General features: G+C 41.5%; 1 protein-coding gene across 15 annotated transcripts; it reads left to right on the forward strand.

The window, feature by feature from the left end:
• Positions 1 to 1,839: 1,839 nt before the first annotated feature.
• LOC112252396 (tropomyosin alpha-1 chain) lies at positions 1,840 to 20,642 on the forward strand. Of its 15 annotated transcripts, XM_042323167.1 has the most exons (10): positions 1,841 to 2,066; positions 2,449 to 2,574; positions 2,726 to 2,851; positions 6,735 to 6,868; positions 7,447 to 7,564; positions 7,844 to 7,914; positions 8,726 to 8,801; positions 9,210 to 9,272; positions 9,428 to 9,497; positions 19,101 to 20,642. In XM_042323167.1, the coding sequence occupies exons 1-10, from the start codon at positions 1,953 to 1,955 to the stop codon at positions 19,181 to 19,183; spliced, it is 981 nt and encodes a 326-aa protein (XP_042179101.1). In that variant the 5' UTR covers positions 1,841 to 1,952; the 3' UTR covers positions 19,184 to 20,642. The 15 variants fall into 15 exon arrangements, with proteins under 15 accessions (XP_024279349.1, XP_042179101.1, XP_024279348.1 ...); XM_024423581.2 differs by lacking the exons at positions 2,449 to 2,574; positions 8,726 to 8,801; positions 19,101 to 20,642 and adding exons at positions 8,121 to 8,196; positions 10,302 to 10,922 and having other exon boundaries at positions 1,840 to 2,066; XM_024423580.2 differs by lacking the exons at positions 2,449 to 2,574; positions 8,726 to 8,801 and adding an exon at positions 8,121 to 8,196.
• The last annotated feature ends 409 nt before the right edge of the window (positions 20,643 to 21,051 follow it).

Here is a 21,051-nt window from a genome sequence, read left to right on the forward strand (position 1 = left end):
ACAATGAGTCTGGAAATACAAGTTTGTCAAGATTTGCTCCACAAATGGTAGGCACCATCCACTATCCTACACTCTGTTATTGTGGGACTTAAGCCCAGTATTACTATCTCTAACTTCTCCAATAAAACCATATATGAATGGCAATCAACCTATTTAATTTGCTGTGATAACAATTTCCAGCCAAAATCCAAAGTGAACAGAATACGATAAAAAGCTTGGATTAATCTAGAGGTTTATCTCACAGGGTTTGGCCTGAACAATTGGCGTAGCGACGTAGTTGAACTTTACAAACCTAGGCAGGTGATGGAAGGAGAAGACAATCTTAAAAATATCCTCAGAAGAATCTTGGTGAGGAAAAAGAGAGACTCAAGAAAGGCCTATGCTTCTTTAAGCTTTTTGTCTGGCTTTGTACATTATGATAAGAAATACAGTACATTTGCACACTAATCACAATTAGTGATTAGACCTACTTAATGGACTTTGATTTTGTTTTCCCAATATCAACTTTGACTGTTCAGGTGCTTCACAAATGGCTCTACTTTTGGTCAATTATGGCAAATTTGTATCTGTTCAGTTATGGTTAGCCTTCAATGCTGTGGATAATATGAGGGATTGTCAAACAGATCAATTCATTTAATTATTCATATTTTTCTAATTTCCCAACTTAAACATTTGCTAAAAAAAACCTGTCATGTACTGTAGGGGCATTTAAAGTTTTCATTTAACTAGGCAAGTCAGTTAAGAACAAACTCTTATTTACAATGACGGCCTACCCCAGCCAAACCCTAACGACGCTGGGGTGATTGTGTGCCGCTCTATGGGACTCCCAATCACAGCCGGCTGTGATACAACCTGGAATCAAACCAGGGTCTGTAATAACACCACTAGCACTGAGATGCAGTGCATTAGACTCCTGTGCCACTTGGGAGCCCACAGTAAGCCTTTCCCTGTAGATAGTTTTTTATGATTACTATTCATATATCCATCTTGAACAGTCTAAACAGCAGTGACAGTTCTCTAACATGAGAACTACACAGCTACTGTAGACTGTCAAAGGGAGCAGGTGGGCTGTTGAAATACCATCTCACTTGGGTATCCCATGGAGTCTGTCTGGCTTAAAGAGTTAGCAGGGAGGCTACTTGATACATTATCTGGCTCTTCTCAGATTGTGAACAATGCCTCGAGGGGCTGGTTGACCTGAGTTTTTCACCAGCAGTACCTCTTCACTGACTGTACACTTGACCTGAGCTAATACAACACCTCACAGTAGGACAATATCAACACAAATGCTGATGGAAAGAAGTTGATGTAAGCCCTGCAGACAGCTCCATGAGTAGCACTGGGCACTGGCACAGTTGTATATGGTCCAGTATCCTGGGACAAAATGACAAAAAAAAAAACATTAAACAAGATTTGAAATCAGCTCAGATTGGACAAATCTCAATACATTTTACATACTGTACTGTATGGTCCACAGCTAACATGCTGTTTCTAAGCAGTTTCTAAAATACACTGATGCAACTGTGTAATAATGTGTCAACTCCATAAGGGTAAATGCACATTTTTCTCACAGTTCCTCTCCATCTTCTCGGGATTGTGTCCTGCCCAAACAGCAGCACTTTAGAAAACTGAACCTACGTTTTGAGGGGGCTGTGCTTTCCTCCCCATCAAATCCTTATATAGTCATATCAATGGTCAAATGTCTGAGAGCAGCGAATCACCGGAGCAGATCCATAAAAAAAAGATAGGACATGGGGAAGGCACCCCGAGATGCCGTCTCCAAAAAGTATTGGATGTCCAAAGGAATTCCCCCCTGAAAGTACTTATTTGACAGGGCACAGTCAGAAAGACCTTGCACTCCCACCAAGGTTCAGTAAGGCACAGACGCTCAGTCTCCTTCCTCGGCTCTCCTTTGGAACATTTGGTGGAGCCAAGCAGCAAAATAAGCAGCCATGGATGCCATCAAGAAGAAGATGCAGATGCTTAAGCTCGACAAGGAGAATGCCTTGGACAGAGCTGAGGGAGCCGAGGGAGACAAGAAGGCAGCAGAGGACAAGAGCAAACAGGTCGGCATTTTATTTGGAAAATCGAAATGATCCTAGAAAAAGCACCCGAATACCGGTGGCTCTGTGCGCCACTGTCTCTTAATATGGACCACCTCTACAATGTGGATGTATCACTTTTACGGATCATTCAAAATAAGGAGTATTTTGAATGATCCGAGGATCTGAGGAGTATATATACCAATAACTTTTCACAACTGGTAGGCTAATTCGTGACGTGATAATAGAAACATTACTGTAATGGTGAATATTGCTGTTGTGGGGAATATGGATAGGCTATTGAGAAACATGTAGCCTATACTTTCAGAATAATTGCAATATGATTATCACTTGTTTCAGATGTTATATTCAACTAAATAAAATGTTGTCCTTTGTACATGTGTAGTTAGAGGATGAAATAAGTGAGTTGGAAAAGAAATTGCGGATCACCGAAGATGAGAGAGATAAAGTGCTTGATGAATTCCAAGCCGCCGAGGAAAAATTGCTGAGCGCCGAGGAGGTGGCCACCAAGGTATTTTGTGTTGCTCGCATGATTTTCCCTAACTTCTCTATTCTCTCTCCCTTTCGCTGTCCGTCTGCGCTCTTGTACCTTGTGTGCGCTCACGCCCTCTGTTTCACGCTGATTACCCCTGTGAAACTATCCGCACTAAAACACACCTCAGCTCGAGGATGACGTGATAGCTCTGCAGAAGAAGCTGAAGGGAACAGAGGATGAGTTGGACAAGTACTCTGAGTCTCTTAAGGATGCACAGGAGAAACTTGAGCTGGCTGAGAAGAAAGCCACTGATGTAAGTAAAGGGCACAAAATCACAATTCCTGCACACTGCTTCCCACGTCTTTTCTGTCTCACAGATCAAATTGTAAAACTTGTAAAATGACAGTGTAACGTGAGAGGCCTTTATTCTGTCTCATTATTTTGTTTAAAGTCCATTCTCAGATTACCAAATGTAGGTAATGTCCAGCCCTATATGTCTATGGGCCAACTGGAAAGTAACCTATTATGCTATATGCATAATATTTTAATCACATAAACGATCATGATATAGTGCCAGATATTGTTGAACTGTCATTTTATATATTTTGTTGATGTTTGTTTGTCTGTCAACGATCACAAGTCACCTAAGTCATATCAACTTTAAAAACAAAAGTGTTTCAGTTTTCTTGTGTTTGAATGTCTCCACATTTGAGATGGCCTACATATGATACCCCCATGCTATATGCTACATCAATGTAAGACAGTAAATCAAGTTCTCCTCTACAGCTCCTTAAGAGGGGACATTTATGAGTGGAAACTGAATTAGTTAAATGTGCCGTTTCCAAGCAGAGAGCGAACACAGAGCAGCGCAGGGATAAATATAGCTCACTGCTTTATATGGTCAATGGTCAAGTTAGACTGAAATGACTTCGTTGGGCTGTTCTTGCAACAGACTACAGTAAATTCGATTTTCCTCTGAACATGTCATTTTTTGTTCCTATAATTCATGTTTTTAGGTCAGTTTAGTTAAACCCATAGGCTACCGAGAGTTTAGTTTGGCTTCATGCATCGACATTTTTAATTGGGGAAATACTACATAAAATGGGAAACTATGCCGAATATGTGTGCATGTAGATTCATGCGTGACACAAGGAGCTGCATCCAGGAGCAGAAGAAAATGATCAAATGCATAGGCTGGAGTTGTATGGCATGATAATCTAAGTAAAGATTAACAACAACAAAAAAACAGCAATAATCAACAAATGAAGAGGTTATCAAATGAAACGTTGACAACTGATTTTCATTTATTGAAAGTGTCCATAGGGTAGCCTACATCTCAGTCGACTGAAGGAACTTCCTATGCGCATCTCCTTTCCGTTATCTGCGTTGATGGAAATCGTATTTTCAATTACGCCCTAGGAACTGCCTTGTTCAGGGCAGAACGACAGATTCGATCTAGTCCAACGCTCTAACCACTAGGCTACCTTTCGCCCCAATATAATATAGTTGAAAAACTGGTGAAAGTCAATTAATGGAAGACATTCGCTATCGTGCTTCATCTATCTTATGTTTTCATATCACTGCAAATGAAGGAAAATAGATCAGGACCACTTGTTGAACTCCTTGAGTAAGATTCTACAAATGCATATAGAGGGCCTCCTCTTGGGGCTATTTAGGAACTACAGTCTGAAAATCTTTTCAGTCCCATGTGTACTTTATAGATAATAGCAGCAGATGGTGCTATATGCCAGTGCACGGTAGCCTACCTGAGGAACGCTTATGATAACAAGGCGTGCCCTTATCATTACTGTATGTCTACCACATATACACTTTTTATTGTGACCAAATGTTGTTTAACCATTATTATATTACGAAAACAACGACATCAATATTTGTTTGTATACGTGTCAATATATTTTCGTTTGTTGTAGCCATGGACTTGGCTATGAAAATATGGTTACTTCCGGTGTAATGTTCAGTTATTGCTCTGTGCGTCCTCACAGACGACTCGAGTATCGCGGGCAGCCATCCTCGTACAGTCCAGGGCGTCGTTGTGCTCAATGTCCATTCCAAGGAAAGTCTTAAAAACGTAGTTATCTTAGCAAATTGACATAATGGCAGGTATAACATCATTGGAAGCGGTTAAACGGAAAATAAAAACCTTGCAACAGCAGGCTGACGGTGCCGAAGAAAGAACTGAAAGACTGCAGAGAGAATTGGGTTTGGAGAGGAAAGCCAGAGAATCAGTAAGCATGTCATAAAATAACTGCAAAGCTGTAAAATTGCTTCAAAATATGTATCAAGTGCAACAATGATATATTAATTTTGCAATGTTTAATGTCCGATGGAGTTGCACAGGCTGTACAAATGCATGGTGATGCACGCAGCACACTGACATAGCGGAATTTCTCCGACATCCCGTTGTGGTGTTTGGTAGCTAGCAAACTAAATGTGTCATGCTCATTGCTGACAATATGCCAACTCTTGACAGATTACGCGTTTGAGACCAATTTGATGATTTCCTCAAGTATAAATAGTGTTCAACTGTGGCGGTAGAGGACTTCAGGCCTTTTGATGGATTTAAATTATACTTTGTAATCATGCTTATTTTGTACCCCGTGAATATTTGTATCTTAATTGATGGACATGATGTAACTGTTGCCACAAGCAGTTCTTGCAGCATTGTTAGGCCTACATTGTTTCTTGGTACTGCATCACCCCCAATATGTTCATTTCCTATGCTAGGCTACTTATTGCACACACTTTAGTATATATTGTTACCTCAAGATTACATTTGAGTAAATTATTCTCTTTAACACAATTGCAGCACTAAGTTTACTCAACTCTTTTTGAAACTCTTTCACTTAATTAAGCAGGAAGGAACTTCAAAATAAATGCTGCAACAGAGCTGAGGAACACCAATGACAGACTGTTAATACTGTCAGTTATGTTTGAAACAAGGTTTCTGTTATAAGGACAAAGAGTTGTGACATGTTCTAAAGAACAGGGGGCCAGACTCTGGCCTATAGAAACAGGAAATGCAGCCTATAATGCATTTTCCATTTGGAGGGTTAATTGCCCGCATCAACATGGTCACTTATATGACTCGGTTATAGGTAGTTTATTTAAAGGAAACACTTGTGGCTTTGGGGTGGGGTTTGAAAAGCCACTAGATGAACTGATATTTATCTTAATTTCACTGGCTAGTTTCTATATCTCCATTCACAACATGAAATGGACTTTGATCCTGCACACCACTCTTACAAGTCTTGGTATGTGATCAGGCCTCTTGAGTGGTTAATCAGGTGTAAAGACTGGGTAATGCCACTGCACATACTCATAAACCAAGGTCAGATATGGTTGTCTTTTGGTTTCCATACAGAAAGTGTTTTTAAGATTTAAAATAAGTAGCCTTTTAGTGCGTATAGAAACAAAAAAAAGGATAGAGGAGCGGCTGTCCCTAGCCATTGTTTCTGCTATCAAATGTTCCATTTTATTACCACATATAAAAGCATACCTGTAGCATTGTAGCTGAATTTCACTTCCTCTGTATCAAATGTCTTGTAAAAAAAAAAAAATAGTGCGATGTTACATAACTTAATAGTACTGAAGGTAATCTAATTAGAACATTAAGGGGAAAAACTTGATAGTAAGTCACACCACAACAGGTCACCAGTCAAATAACAAAGATAGAGTAGCCATTTTGTGACATGAAAGCTGAACTTAATCGAATCTTCAGTTTTGGTCCACTGGGGACTCCTTCAGTGGTGTGTGTGTGTGTGTGGCCTTTGGCAGTGTAAACCTCTGTGGCACACAATGACTGCAGCAGGCTCCTTGTTAATGTCCCCTCTGGGGTCTCATAATGAGGCTAGGTATTCAGCCTGTGCCAGCCAGGAGCATTGTTCTCATTACACACAGTGTGTGGTGTGCAGCACAGCACAGGGGAATCCTTCTGGGAAGGCCCTCTTCTCTCCCCAACAGATGCCACTGCCGTTAGGTTGACGGATGCAGAAAGCACCACTTAAATAGTAATTACCCAGACCGCTCACTTCTAAAACACACAAGACACTAGTGAAAAAGTCACCAGTGTTATTAATGTTGATATTTGTTTGTGTGTCCTTGAGAGTACTGCGTATGTTTGTCTGTCTTAATACATTTTGCCCCAAGATGCAGGTTGACAAGTTCTTCTCTCCTAGGCTGAGGCTGATGTCGCTTCCCTTAACAGACGTATCCAGCTGGTTGAGGAGGAGTTGGATCGTGCTCAGGAGCGTCTGACAACTGCCCTGACCAAGCTGGAGGAGGCTGAGAAGGCAGCTGATGAGTCTGAGAGGTGTGCACTTATTGAGGACAGGGAGTTAGACTGTAGAGTAGACTGTTTCCCTTGCTCCTTACTGTATTTGGAGTTGTTAGGGCCTTTAGACTAAGGGCAGCTTTAGCCTAAGTCATGACTGGCGGTGCTACTGACCAATTTCAACACAAACAAGCTGTTTGTCGAGACTGAGGTCCTGAATAAATGGGCCGTGACGCGAGGCTCTGTTTCCATTCCTTTGTTTGGTGTATAAACAGCCCCTCTGTGCTGCACAGCCCAGTGCCTGAACTCTATTGAGACTGTAGGTCAGACCCTGTGTGGGCTAGGCCTGCCCTGTCATCCCCAGTGCTACAGCAGTGCAGTATTTTCCCCATCAGTCCCGTAAGAAAGCTGCCAGGCATTGACATTGAAAGGGCATATTAAAGATTCACAAGCAGCCAGCCAGTCTGGATGTGCACTGGGCGTACACTGCCCACCCAAGTTTAGTCTTGGACTCAAACTATTGATCTGAGTCATTGAGTTACTGCGCAGTGCTGCTATGAGCCTAGGGATGGGACTCTTTCTAATGTCTACTGCCTGTCTCTCCCTTCCCTGCTCAGAGGCATGAAGGTCATTGAGAACAGAGCCTCCAAGGATGAGGAGAAGATGGAGCTGCAGGAGATCCAGCTGAAGGAGGCCAAGCACATCGCCGAGGAGGCTGACCGCAAATACGAGGAGGCGAGTCTCTCAGCTACTGCAGTTGTTGGCTGCTGTCCAGCTGTCTCTGCAGCCCAGCCTCCCCACGCCCTTCCTTTAACCTACAATAACATAATGGCACACACACGTATGATTGAGTCCACTTTGTAAAGCAAACATGGTGATTTAGTCATCTCTACCCTGACATACCCCAATTCATATAGGGTATATGTACAGTACACAGATGTATTGTGTGTGTGTGTATATATACACAGACTTTTTGTCTATAGAGTGTAACTCCTTGGTGTTCTGTGCGTAAAGGTTGCCCGTAAGCTGGTCATCATTGAGAGTGATCTGGAGCGTACAGAGGAGCGCGCTGAACTTTCAGAAGGGTAAGATCTAATGCCCCTAACAGTAACGCTGCACTTAATTAACATGCATGGCTGGAGTTATTTAACATTCTACTTTAACACCACACCTGGCTCAAAGTTTAGTGTTTATTTTCAACATGTTGCTCACGCTCGTTGTTGCATGTACTATTAATTTGCATGTGTTCCATGTTTTGAATGGCCGTTTCGTTCGCCACATCCACTAACAGACGGATTCGAAGATCGGAGGACGAGCTAAGAGTTTTGGAACAAAGCTTAAAATCACTTACAGCTTCTGAAGCAAAGGTACTGCAGACTAACAATGTATTCTGTTAGACCTATCTTTTTTAGACTTTTGTACTACTTCCTCTTGTCACGTTCATTCCCTCTGCTGAATGACGCCTCTTTACTCTTTGCACCTTGCTCTGCTTTGCTATATTTTCCTTTGTTTGGGCTTACGCTCGGGATATCCTAAAACTAGGACCTTTTACACCTCTAACCTGGCAGGGACTGTGCAAGAATAACATCTTTCACATGCAGTACTAGCCAGTAGTCTTAATCTGACCAAATCTGCATGCTAAAAGGCATTTATGAAAGTTTCTTTGTAGTCTACTCTCCACCTCTGTAAATATTGTCACGTTCCTGCTGTGTTGAGGTACTTTGGTCTCCTTCCTGTAGTTCCGCTAGTTCGTATTCATTTTGTTTTATTTCTTCTCCTCTTTCCTGGTCTCCCTCTTTCCTTCCTGCTTCCATTTCTCATTGGTGTCTCAATATCCCCCTCTATTTCGGCACACTTTTCTCTGGACCCTCTGCACCTTCTCCCTTCTAACACCAGCAAATGCTCTGAGCTTGAAGAAGAGTTGAAAACTGTGACCAACAACCTGAAGTCACTGGAGGCCCAGTCTGAGAAGGTAGGTAGTCTGCTGCTGTGTTCAGGCATGCTGTCCATAACAGCTTCTCCAGAGCCATGCTGGAGAATGAATGAATGGATGGAAGGAACCTAAAGAACCATTTACAGCAACACTTTGTTCAATGGATACAGTATCTGGCATACAAATTGCCTTGGTCTAAGATTAGTCTAACTTTGTACTTTCTGCAGATGTAAGGCAAATGGACCTTCCAGTGTTGTTTTCTGTCAATTGAATATAAACCTATTGTATCATGGTAGAACTGTATTATGATAAATTGTCATTAGATGTAAAGTCTTTGTTTTGTATAACATGTAAAGTGAGTGTTTTTAGACCATGTATCTGTCTCTGTAGACTGGTGGGGGTGTAGCAGTTATCTGTGGGTAAATGCATGACTCTTTTGGTCCACAGTACTCACATAAGGAGGACAAGTATGAGGAGGAGATGAAGGTCCTCACTGACAAGCTGAAGGAGGCAAGTTTCACAACCCCCCCCTTATCTACAGACTTTGGCCAGAGGCCAGGCTATTTCAGTGCTGTAGGTGCTGTAGGGCTAAACTATCACAGTATCACTCACTGTGTGAACTTTAAAGACCTACTGATTCTTAAGAACCTTTCTGTCTACCACAGGCTGAGACACGTGCTGAGTTCGCTGAGAGATCAGTAACCAAGCTTGAGAAGACCATTGACGACTTGGAAGGTATTACGTTTTTGCAGTTCATTTCAAAACTGTACTTTGATCTGTTTGGAGTAGGCCTACATTATATAGTGTCAGTTGGTCTCATTCATGGCCATTCGGTGAGTGTCTACTTTTCAAATCTCTTCTAGAGGAGGAAATCCTCTTCCCTTTTTTTGCAATCTAATCTTTGCTACCTCTCATTTCTGTTATTATCAGTGTCTTTTGAGCATCGCGTACCCCTTATTGAGTCAATCTACTTTTGGGTTACAGCTGAGTGGCAATTACATTGGTAGTTGGACATTTGACTGGTCTTCCTTGTCACTCTATATTTAAGATTGTTCATAGATTGGGTTGCTTTTGCCTGTATCTGCAACAATGAAGTTGCATTGCATCTGCTCAATGAGAACGGGCTATTAGTCATGGTAAGGGAAATGTGGCCCTACAGCTGCTGATTCCTGTTAATCATCCATCTGATTAAAGAATGTCTCATGAGGCTGTCATAGTAATTAGTAGGGCTGAGGAACCAGCCATATGGTAATGGAATCTCTGACATGAGATGTTCAAGGGCCAGCTCCAGTAACATACACTAATAACATCACTATTTCTTGATGATGCTGAAGAATTTGTCATGGCCTCATTCAGATTTCTGTTCTATCCTCTTCTGGTATAACATGTTTTCCTTTTCCACTCTGTCCATCTCTCTCCCCCTCCCTCTGGGGTCTTGTTGATGACTTGGACACCCTTCACCCCCCCCCTTCCCACGCACCCCTCCATTTCTGCCCCCTCCTCCTCCCTTTTTGGTGCACTTGGTCCACGTCCCAATAGATGAGTTGTATGCCCAGAAACTGAAGCACAAGGCCATCAGCGAGGAGCTGGACCACACCCTCAATGACATGACTTCCATGTAATTCTTCAACTGTGCTGCCTGCTTGTGCCTCTGTCGCCTCCTTGCACCTCACCTCCCCATTGTCCAGCCATCACACCCTTCTGTTCTGTCTGATGTTCTCCATCAGTCTGTTGTTTTGTGTTCATACAAAATAAAGTGGTTACTGTTAGAAAGCAGCTATTTCATTTTTATACACAAGGTAGTCTTAAGGTCATAGTCAAGGGATAGGCTTAAGGGTGGTTGTATATTGTCTGTAAGTACGGCCAATTATGTGGTAAGTGTTTAAGCTCAGTCAGTGGTTTCCTCTCACACTAACTTGCGTGTGGTTGTGAGGACATTCTCGCCATGATAGTCAGTAACCATTTTAGCAGTACAGTGCGTGAGCCTAGAGACTTGTTTTGTATGAACAGAACACAGCATGGAGGTTCTTTGTTTACTGATTTGGACTTTCATTTTGACCATATTGTATTACTTTTTACATCCTCTTAATTTTTTTGGTGAGTATTTGAAATGTACATTGTTCAACCAACAAAATTAAAGTCTTAATTTCAAAATATTCAGTATATTTTGTCAACCCTTTAATGCATGTGAGGTGTCTATTGAAATGCAATACAACTCTTTGTATTTCAATGTGAGCCTTCTACTGTGTCTTACATTGAGAAACACAATGTGCTTTGTTTCTTTTCTGCACCTTTTCAAGTGTAGCTCACTTGTGTCTACTTCTGTATGGCAGAAAGGCCCCCTTGAAGTTCCTTTTTGTTCTGTGATAACCACAGTTGAGGGTGAACTGTACAATCTGGTTGCTTTTGGAAGGTGGGTTTTTGTCCGGTGTCCCTTTTGGCATCTGAGCAAATGCAGACTTTGTCAATCCAAATCTGTATGACAGAGTGGTTTATTCAAGTGACTCTTCTCATGACTCCACGGAAAGGTCTTCATGTGATCAGAGAAGTTTGGTCCAACCTTTTGTGTTTTGAGGTGGTTGAGTAGTTGCCATACGTTTTCTGTATTCCTCAGTGGGGCATTGTGGCTCTAGACTGCTGTGGCTCCAATAGCGCTGGTGTGTTGCTAAACGTGTCACTCTTCCAACAGAATCTTTGTGTTGTGGTAAAATAGAAGCTTACATAAAAGGAAGTTTCTGTTATCTCAAGCGCTCTAATACAACTAGGATGCCTTGATGTTAGTCAAGTTTTCCTTGTTTTTATATCTCAGAAAATCATAATTTATTTTATTTAACCAGGTAGGCCAGTTGACGACAAGTTCTCATTTACAACTGTGACCTGGGCAAGAAAGCAAAGCAGTGTGACAAAAACAGAGTTGCACATAAACAAACGTTAGTCAATAACACAATAGAAAAATCTATTTACAGTGTGTGCAAATGTAGGGAGGTAGGCAATAAATAGGCCATATAGAGGAAAAATAATTACAATTTGGCATTAATACTGGAGTGATTGTGCAGATGATATTCAAGTAGAGATACTGGGGTGCAAGAGGGTAAGTAATAATATGGGGCTGAGGTATGCTATTTACAGATTGGCTGTGTACAGTGATTGGTAAGCTGCTCTGACAGCTGATGCTTAAAGTTAGAGGGAGATATAAGACTCCAGTTTCAGAGATTTTTGCAATTTTATTCCAGTCATTGGCAGCAGAGAACTGGAAGGAAAGGTGACTAAAGGAAGTGTTGACTTTTGGGATGACCAGTGCAATATACCTGCTGGAGCGTGTGCTACGGGTGGGTGTTGCTATGGTGACCAGTGAGCTGAGATGGCGGGGCTTTACCTAGCAACGACTTATAGATGACCTGGAGCCAGTGGGTTTGGCAACGGATATGTAGTGAGTGCCAGCAACCGAGAGCATACAGGTCGCAGTGGTGGGTAGTATATGGGGCTTTGGTGCCAAAACGGATGGCACTGTGATAGACTACATCCAGTTTGCTGAGTAGAGTGTTGGGGGGGCTATTTTGTAAATGAGATCACCATAGTCAAGTATCGGTAGGATAGTCAGTTTAGCGAGGGTATGTTTGGCGGCATGAGTGAAGGATGCATTGTTGCAAAATAGGAAGCTGATTTTAATTTTGGATTGGAGATGCTTAAGGAGAGTTTACAGTCTAACCAGACACCTAGGTATTTGTAGTTGTCCACATTCTAGGTCAGAACCGTCCAGAGTAGTGATGCTAGTCGGGTGGGAGGGTGCTGGCAGCGATCTGTTGAAGAGCATGCACTTAGTTTTACTAGCGTTTAAAAGCAGTTGGAGGCCATGGAAGGAGAGTTGAATGGAGTTGAAGCTCATTTGGAGGGTTGTTAGCACAGTGTCCAAAGAAGGGCAAGATGTATACAGAATGGTGTCGTCTGCGTAGAGGTGGATCAGAGAAACACCAGCAGCCAGAGCGACATCATTTTTACATACAGTGGGGAGAACAAGTATTTGATACACTGCCGATTTTGCAGGTTTTCCTACTTCCAAAGCATGTAGAGGTCTGTAATTTTTTATCATAGGTACACTTCCAACTGTGAGAGATGGAATCTAAAACAAAAATCCAGAAAATCGCATTATGATTAACTAATTCATATGCATTGTATTGCATGACATAAGTATTTGATACATCAGAAAAGCAGAACTTTAATATTTGGTACAGAAACCTTTGTTTGCAATTAAAGAGATCATGTGTTTCCTGTAGTTCTTGGCACGGTTTGCACACACTGCAGCAGGGATTTTGGCCCACTCTGCCATACAGACCTTCTTCAGGTTTTGGGGCTGTCGCTGGGCAATACGGACCTTCAGCTCCCTCCAAAGATGTTCTTATTTTCCATTGGCTTCAGGTCTGGAGACTGACTAGGCCACTCCAGGACCTTGAGATGCTTCTTACGTAGCCACTCCTTAGTTGCCCTGGCTGTGTGTTTTTCAGGTCGTTGTCATGCTGGAAGACCCAGCCACGACCCATCTTCAATGCTCTTACTGAGGGAAGGAGGTTGTTGGCCAAGGTCTCGCGATACATGACCCCATCCATCCTCCCCTCAATACGGTGCAGTCGTCCTGTCCCCTTTGCAGAAAAGCATCTCCAAAGAATGATGTTTCCATCTCCATGCTTCACTGTTGGGATGGGGTTGTACTCATCCTTCTAACTCCAAACACGGCAAGTGGAGTTTAGACCAAAAAGCTAATTTAAAAAAAATGTTGGTCTCATCAGACACATTGACCTTCTCCCATTCCTCCTCTGGATCATCCAGATGGTCATTGGCAAACTTCAGACGGGCCTGGACATGCGCTGGCTTGAGCAGGGAGATCTTGTGTGCGCTGCAGGATTTTAATCCATGACGGCGTAGTGTGTTACTAATGGTTTTCTTTGAGACTGGTCCCAGCTCTCTTCAGGCCGTTGACCAGGTCCTGCCGTGTAGTTCTGGGCTGATCCCTCACCTTCCTCATGATCATTGATGCCCCATGAGGTGAGATCTTGCATGGAGCCCCAGACCGAGGGTGATTGACCGTCATCTTGAACTTCTTCCATTTTCTAATAATTGCGCCAACAGTTGTCTTCTCACCAAGCTGTTTGCCTATTGTCCTGTTGCCCATCCCAGCCTTGTGCAGGTTTACAATTTTATCCCTGATGTCCTTACACAGCTCTCTGGTCTTGGCCATTGTGGAGAGGTTGGAGTCTGTTTGATTGAGTGTGTTGACAGGTGTCTTTTATACAGGTAACGAGTTCAAACAGTTGCCGTTAATACAGGTAATGAGTGGAGAACAGGAGGGCTTCTTAAAGAAAGACTAGCAGGTCTGTGAGAGATGGAATTCTTACTGGTTGGTAGGTGATCAAATACTTATGTCTTGCAAATGAATTTCTTATAAATCATAGTGTGATTTTTGTTTTAGATTCTGTCTCTCACAGTTGATGTGTACCTATGATAAACATTACAGACCTCTACATGATTTATAAGTAGGAAACACTGCCGATTTTGCATGTTATCAAATACTTGTTCTCCCTACTGTACATACATACAGAGAAAAGACTCGGCCCGAGAATTGCACCCTATGGCACCCCCATAGACTGCCAGAGGTCCGGACAACAGGCCCTCCGATTTGACACATTGAGCTCTTATCTGAGAAGTAGTTGGTGAACTAGGCAAGGCAGTCATTTGAGAAGCCAAGGCTATTGAATCTGCCGATAAGAATGCGGTGATTGACAGTCGAAAGCCAGGTCGATGAAGACAGCTGCATAGTATTGTCTTTTATCAATGGCGGTTATGATATCACTTAGGACCTTGAGCGTGGCTGAGGTGTACCCATGACCAGCTTGGAAACCAGATTGCATAGTGGAGAAGGTATGGTGGGATATCGGTGATCTGTTAACTTTTTATTTATTTTATTTCACCTTAACCAGGTAGGCAACCAGGTAGGCAGGTTGAGAACAAGTTCTCATTTACAATTGCGACCTGGCCAAGATAAAGCAAAGCATTTCGACACACAACGACACAGAGTTACACATGGAGTAAAACAAACATACAGTCAATAATACAGTATAAACAAGTCTGGTCAACAACTTGGTCTTCGAAGACTTTAGAAAGGCAGGGCAGGATGGATATAGGTCTATAACAGTTTGGGTCTAGTGTCACCCCCTTTTGAAAAGGGGGTGACCGTGGCAGTTTTCCAATCTTTTAGGATTTCAGACGATACGAGAGGTTGAACAGGCTAGTAATAGGGTTGCAACAATTTCTGAGTTTAATTTTATAGAGGGTCCAGATTGTCTAGCCCAGCTGATTTGTAGGGATCCAGATTTTGCAGTTCTTTCATAACATCAGCTGTCTGTATTTGGGTGAAGGAGAAGCGGGGGGCAAGTTGCTGCAGGGGGTGCTGAGATGTTGGTAGGGGTAGCCAGGTGGAAAGCATGGCCAGCCGTGGAAAAATGCTTATTGAAATGATGTATTATCGTAGATTTATCGGTGGTAAGCGTCTCCTATCTTCAGTGCAGTGGGCATCTGGTAGGTGCTCTTATTCTCCATGGACTTAAGTATCCCAAAACTTTTCAGAATTAGTGCTACTGGAAGCAAATTCCTGTCTGAAAAAGCTAGCCTCGTCTTTCCGAAATGAGTATATTGATTCCTGACTTCCCTGAAAAGTTGCATATCGCGGGGGCTATTCGATGCTAATGCAGAACGCCACAGGATGTTTTTGTGCTGGTCAAGGGCAGTCAAGTCTGGGATGAACCAAGGGCTATATCTGTTCCTGGTTCTACATGTTTTGAATGGGGCATGCTTATTTAAGATGGAGAGGATAGCACTTTTGACGAGTAACCAGGCATCCTCTCCTGATGGGATGAGGTCAATATCCTTCCAGAATACCCGGGCCAGGTCGATTAGAAAGGCCTGCTCACTGAAGTGTTTTAGGGAGTGTTTGACAGTGATGAGGGGTGGTCATTTGACCACGGATGCAGGCAATGATCGCTGAGGTCCTGGTTGAAGACAGAGGTGTATTTAGAGGACAAGTTGGTCAGGATGATATCTAAGAGTGTGCCCATGGTTATGGATTTAGGGTTGTACCTGGTAGGTTCCTTGATAGTTTGTGTGAGATTGAGGGTATCTAGCTTAGATTGTAGGATGGCCGGGGTGTTAAGCATATCCCGGTTTAGGTCACCTAACAGTACGAACTCTGAAGATGGATGGGGGGCGATCAATTCACATATGTTGTCCATTGCACTGTTGGGGGCTGAGGGGGATCTATAACAAGTGGCAACGATGACACTTGTTTCTGGAAAGGTAGATTTTTAAAAGTAGAAGCTCTAATTGTTTGTGCACAGACCTGGATATTATGACAGAACTCTCCAGAACAGAACTAAACAAATGTTAGGGTGCTAACATTCTTACACTTTCAGTTGACAGTACATCTAATGATTTGGTTGGCAAATCAACAGCAATGGACATTAAAAGGTTCATTCATTTTGAGGGGCAAGATGCATTTAGTGCACTGTACTGAACATTTCTTGCAAGTAGGCCTACTGCACACTTGTAGCCCTTATTCAACTTTCCCTCATTTATTGGGTCTAGCCTTAAGGGAATAATGGTTCTTATAGACTTATTGAAGGTCTAGGTTTTTAGGCGCATCATGGCATTACACATGTTGTTAAAACAAATGTAGCTGCTTAGGTGAGTGTAATTTGGCTTAGTACAATATAGTTAATGTAATGGTTTGATCGACAGGTGGCACATGTTGGGTTGCTATTGAACAGGTAGAGTAAAGAGAAGGACAGTGTCTAAGATTGTCTGCCTCTGAGTGTTTGAAATAAGTGAGTTGAAAAAAGGATGGCAAGTATGATTGACCATTGCAATGTTGATGACATGACGTCTGTAATTTGCAATATGTAGTGGTCCTACATACAAGTCTGGAATTTAAACTTTTATACTGCCTTAGATGCACCTGTAAGACTTTAAGCAGGATCCGTACATGCCTTCTGGTTCTGGAAGGTATATTTAGGCAGTGCGTAGAGCCCACTAGACAAGTGTCTGGCAATTTATTACTTGTTTGCTCAATTATCCACCCAAGAGAAATGTTCAAATCTCCATTCACAAAGTTCAGAGGCATTCTACCCATCACTTCTGCTGTTACTGCTCCACTGTTCTGTGGAGAGTAGACCTTCTATATACTATATAATTTTCAAACGAGGTAATGTATAATCAGGTGCGAAGTGATCCCACATGAAGCTTTCTCTTGAGCTCTCTAGTCTGGTACTGCACTGATTTCCTCTTCTTTCTCTCTCCTACCTGCTTTCTGACTGCCAAGATCACCTCTACCAGCAACTTGAGAAAAACCGCCTTCTCTCTAATGAACTAAGAGTGGCCTTGAATGAGGACTAAACATAGTGTGAATGTTTCATCTATTTAAGTAATGAGCTTATTTATGTACAGTATTGCAAGTGTGTATGTGATGCTAATAATTCTGGAGTTAAGTGTTACTGCTGGAGTAACAAGCTAGCAGCATACAGTACCAGTCAAAAGTTTGGACACCTACTCATTCAAGGGTTTTTTATTTTTTGTATTTTCTACATTGTAGAATAATAGTGAAGACTCAACTATGAAATAACATGTATGTAATCATGTAGTAACCAAAAATATACTTAATATTCTTCAAAGTAGCCACCCTTTACCTTGACAGCTTTGCACACTCTTTGCATTCTCTAAACCAGCTTAATGAGGAATGCTTTTCCAACAGTCTTGAAGGAGTTCCCACATATGCTGAGCACTTGTTGGCTGTGTTTCCTTCACTCTGCGGTCCAACTCATCCCAAACCATCTCAATTGGGTTGAGGTCGGGGGACTGTGGACACCAGGTCATCTGATGCAGCACTCCATCACTCTCCTTCGTCTAATAGCACTTACACAGCCTGGAGTTCTGTTGGGTCATTGTCTTGTTGAAAAACAAATCATAGTTCCACTAAGTGCAAACCAGATGGGATGGCATATCGCTGCAGAATGCTGTGGTAGCCATGATGGTTGTGTGCCTTGAATTCTAAATAAATCAGTGTCACCAGCAAAGCACCCCCACACCATAACACTTCCTCCTCCATGCTTCACGGTGGGAACCACCGATGCGGTGATCCTCCGTTCACCTACTCTGCGTCTTACAAAGACACAGTGGTTGCAACCAAAAATCTCCAATTTGGAGGACCGATTTCCACCAGTCTAATGTCCATTGCTTTGTCCATTGTGTTTCTTGGCCCAAGCAAGTCTCTTCTTCTTATTGGTGTCCTTTTAGTAGTGGTTTCTTTGCAGTAATTTGACCATGAAGGCCTGATTTCACGCAGTCTCCTCTGAACAGTTGATGTTGAGATGAACTCTGAAGCATTTATTTGGGCTGGTAACTAATGAACTAATCCTCTGCAGCAGAGGTAACTTCCTTTCCTGTGGCAGTCCTCATGAGAGCCAATTTCATCATAACACTTGTTGGTTTTTGCAACTGCACTGTAATAACTTTTAAGTGATTAATTTTCACAATTGACTGACCTTCAGGTCTTAAAGTAATGATGGACTGTTTCTTTTTGATTATTTGAGCGGTTCTTGCCATAAAATGGATTTAGCCCCATTTGGTAAAAGACGATCTTCTGTATACCACCCCTACCTTGTCACAACACAACTGCTTGGCTAAAATGCATCAAGGAAAGAAGTTCTACAAATGAACTTTTTAACAAGGCACGCATGATAATTGAAATGGATTTCACGTGACAATCTCATGAAACTGGTTGACAGAATGCCGAGTAGGCAAAGGATGGCTACTTTGAAGAATCTCAAATATTACATATATTTAGATATTGTTTTACACTTTTTTTTGGTTACTACATGATTCCATGTTATTTAATAGTTTTAATGTCTTCATTATTCTACAATGTAGAAAATTGTAAAAAGAAAAACCCTCCATTGAGTAGGTGTGAACTTTTGACTGGGACTGTACAAATGTATACATCTGGGATTATCTCTAATCTGTATATTTACTGTATACTCTGACATAGAACCAGGTAGTATATACAGTATTGTTAATTGTCCATGTTTAGAGCATGGGGAAGGCTATGCTGTAAAAATGTTTATTTCCTGCATGTTTACTGCCATAGCATAGTCACAGCATTTTAGTTTTTCTCTAAAACTGAAAGTGTCTTGCATTTGTTAGCTAATTATGTAGACCTAACCGTACGATATACTTCTTTTGCATGTTGTGTGATGGTAGCTTGGATTTTAATATTTTGTTTTATTTGGTGTCTAACAGAGAAACTGGCACATGCTAAAGAGGAGAACCTTGATATGCACCAGATGCTGGACCAGACTCTAATGGAACTAAATAACATGTGAAAGCCTGGTTTACCCACTATGGTTTGGGCTTCTTGTATTTGCACCTTGCTTGCCATGAGCCCTCATTCCATTCCATGCCCAGGGTGAGGAACACATAACCAGATGCTTTTCCTTTTGCACCGTCCTGCTTTCAGTGGAGCTCAACGAGGGAGCAGAACTAAGGGAAAGGTACAACATTTCCTTAATGAAGCCTAAAATGAGACACTTTTTTTAGTTTTTTGCCAGCTGATTTATAATGTCAGCATTTTAATCATTGACATTAGTTCACTTTTGACGAGTTATCAGGTGAAATGACGCATCGTTTGCTACAAAGGTTGTTTTTGGGTCATTCCACTAATTCGGTGCCTTTTGAGATGTGTAACTTGGTGGGACAAACTTAGTTTCACCCAATTTTTACATTCTGTCATAAAGAACATATGTTCAATTTAATGAAAAACAAGTTCTCATTTTAAGGTAAAAAAAAAACATTTTAAATGACTAAGTGCCATATAAAGTAACAAGGTTGACCGTAACAGGGTTGACAATTTTCATCATAAATATTCCATAAATTCCCATGTGACAGGGAATGGAAGGTTGTGTGCAACAGGGAGCGGCAATCGAATGCAAACTTCACAAATAGTTAACATTTGTAGCCGGTATAGTTAACAGGGTTGACGTGTTCTGCTTAACCCACTCTGTTTTCCACAGCAAAACACCAGGAAATGGCCAAAAGAGTAGAACCAGCTCACCTGCTTATACACTGATTTGACTATTAGATGTTCCAATGTTACTTTGGATATTTAAAAAAAAAAAAAAAAATTAGGACTAGTTTCACCATTATTAAAGAGTTCAGGTAACAGGGTTGATCTTAAAATGAGGGACAGTTTTATTTGTTTTTCCTTTCAAACTAATGATGGTGAAAACTTGAAGACATTTTGAGGTTAGGTGGGTTAATCTTCCTCAGTCAGAGGGTTCACAATGGGACTTGTCAAAATGCTGGATTTTGGCGCTTAGGGCAAGTCTTTTTGTGTTCATCTGAATTCTCCATGTAGTCTATATTGTAGGGGACATTATTGAAAACAACAGGCTTAAAATGCAATATTGGTGCACTATTTCTACTTCAAATATTGAAGGTAGGCAAAAGGCACTCATTTCGTGGAACAACCCTTTTTATCGGCATTTGATAAATTGAGTTTATATACTAACATTATTTTGATTGTTTGGTGCCAATATTAAGCCCTGGCTAGAAAGGGATCTACTTACACTCCCAAAGTATATTTATTTTTCTTTTGAGCCTGAAACTCGTCACAAACTGCATGGCAACATTACCTTGCAAAATGCATTCCTGTTCCCTGTTTTTGTTTTTTTGTCTAGAAATATGACTCCATCATATGTGATTGTGCCTCGCATAAAACTATTGTTTTATTAAATGTAGATGTATATCATATCTGAAATGAATATAAATAAAACCACAGTTTGAGATTTGTGTATTTTATTATATACTGTATTGTACCGTATCTTAACATTCTAGTAAGTTTCCATTGATCATATTGTAGAATGTATAAAAAAAAAGGGTTTTTAACTAATTCCAGAAGTTAATATTTTCAGCTTTCATGTTGAATTGAGAAGATGAGGGTAATAAAGTGGTCCCCTTAAACACTGCTGCATTATCAACCTGGTTTAACCCTCAGCTCAATGAGTGTTTCCAGAACAAATGGTCATCTGTTCATCTGCCGGCCTTATTACATTTACTCGGTGCTCATTCTGGTCTAGGCCTTAGTTTGACTTCCTAAGAGAAAGAACTTGTCACGAGTGCATGCTTATGGATCACTGTAGCTCTGAACACTGGACTGTGGGGCAATGCAGCAAAAATAGTAATGTTAGTCTAT

The sequence above is a fragment of the Oncorhynchus tshawytscha genome, linkage group LG06 (genome assembly GCF_018296145.1).
Source record: "Oncorhynchus tshawytscha isolate Ot180627B linkage group LG06, Otsh_v2.0, whole genome shotgun sequence".
Lineage (NCBI taxonomy): Eukaryota > Metazoa > Chordata > Actinopteri > Salmoniformes > Salmonidae > Oncorhynchus > Oncorhynchus tshawytscha.

What these genes read in the sequence shown, in the direction of transcription:
- LOC112252396 (XM_042323167.1), top strand. Translation starts at nt 1,953, where the DNA reads ATGGATGCCATCAAGAAGAAGATGCAGATGCTTAAGCTCGACAAGGAG. An exon ending in CTGACCGCAAATACGAGGAG is followed by an intron (nt 7,565 to 7,843) that starts GCGAGTCTCTCA and finishes CTGTGCGTAAAG; the next exon opens with GTTGCCCGTAAGCTGGTCAT. An exon ending in CGCGCTGAACTTTCAGAAGG is followed by an intron (nt 7,915 to 8,725) that starts GTAAGATCTAAT and finishes TTCTAACACCAG; the next exon opens with CAAATGCTCTGAGCTTGAAG.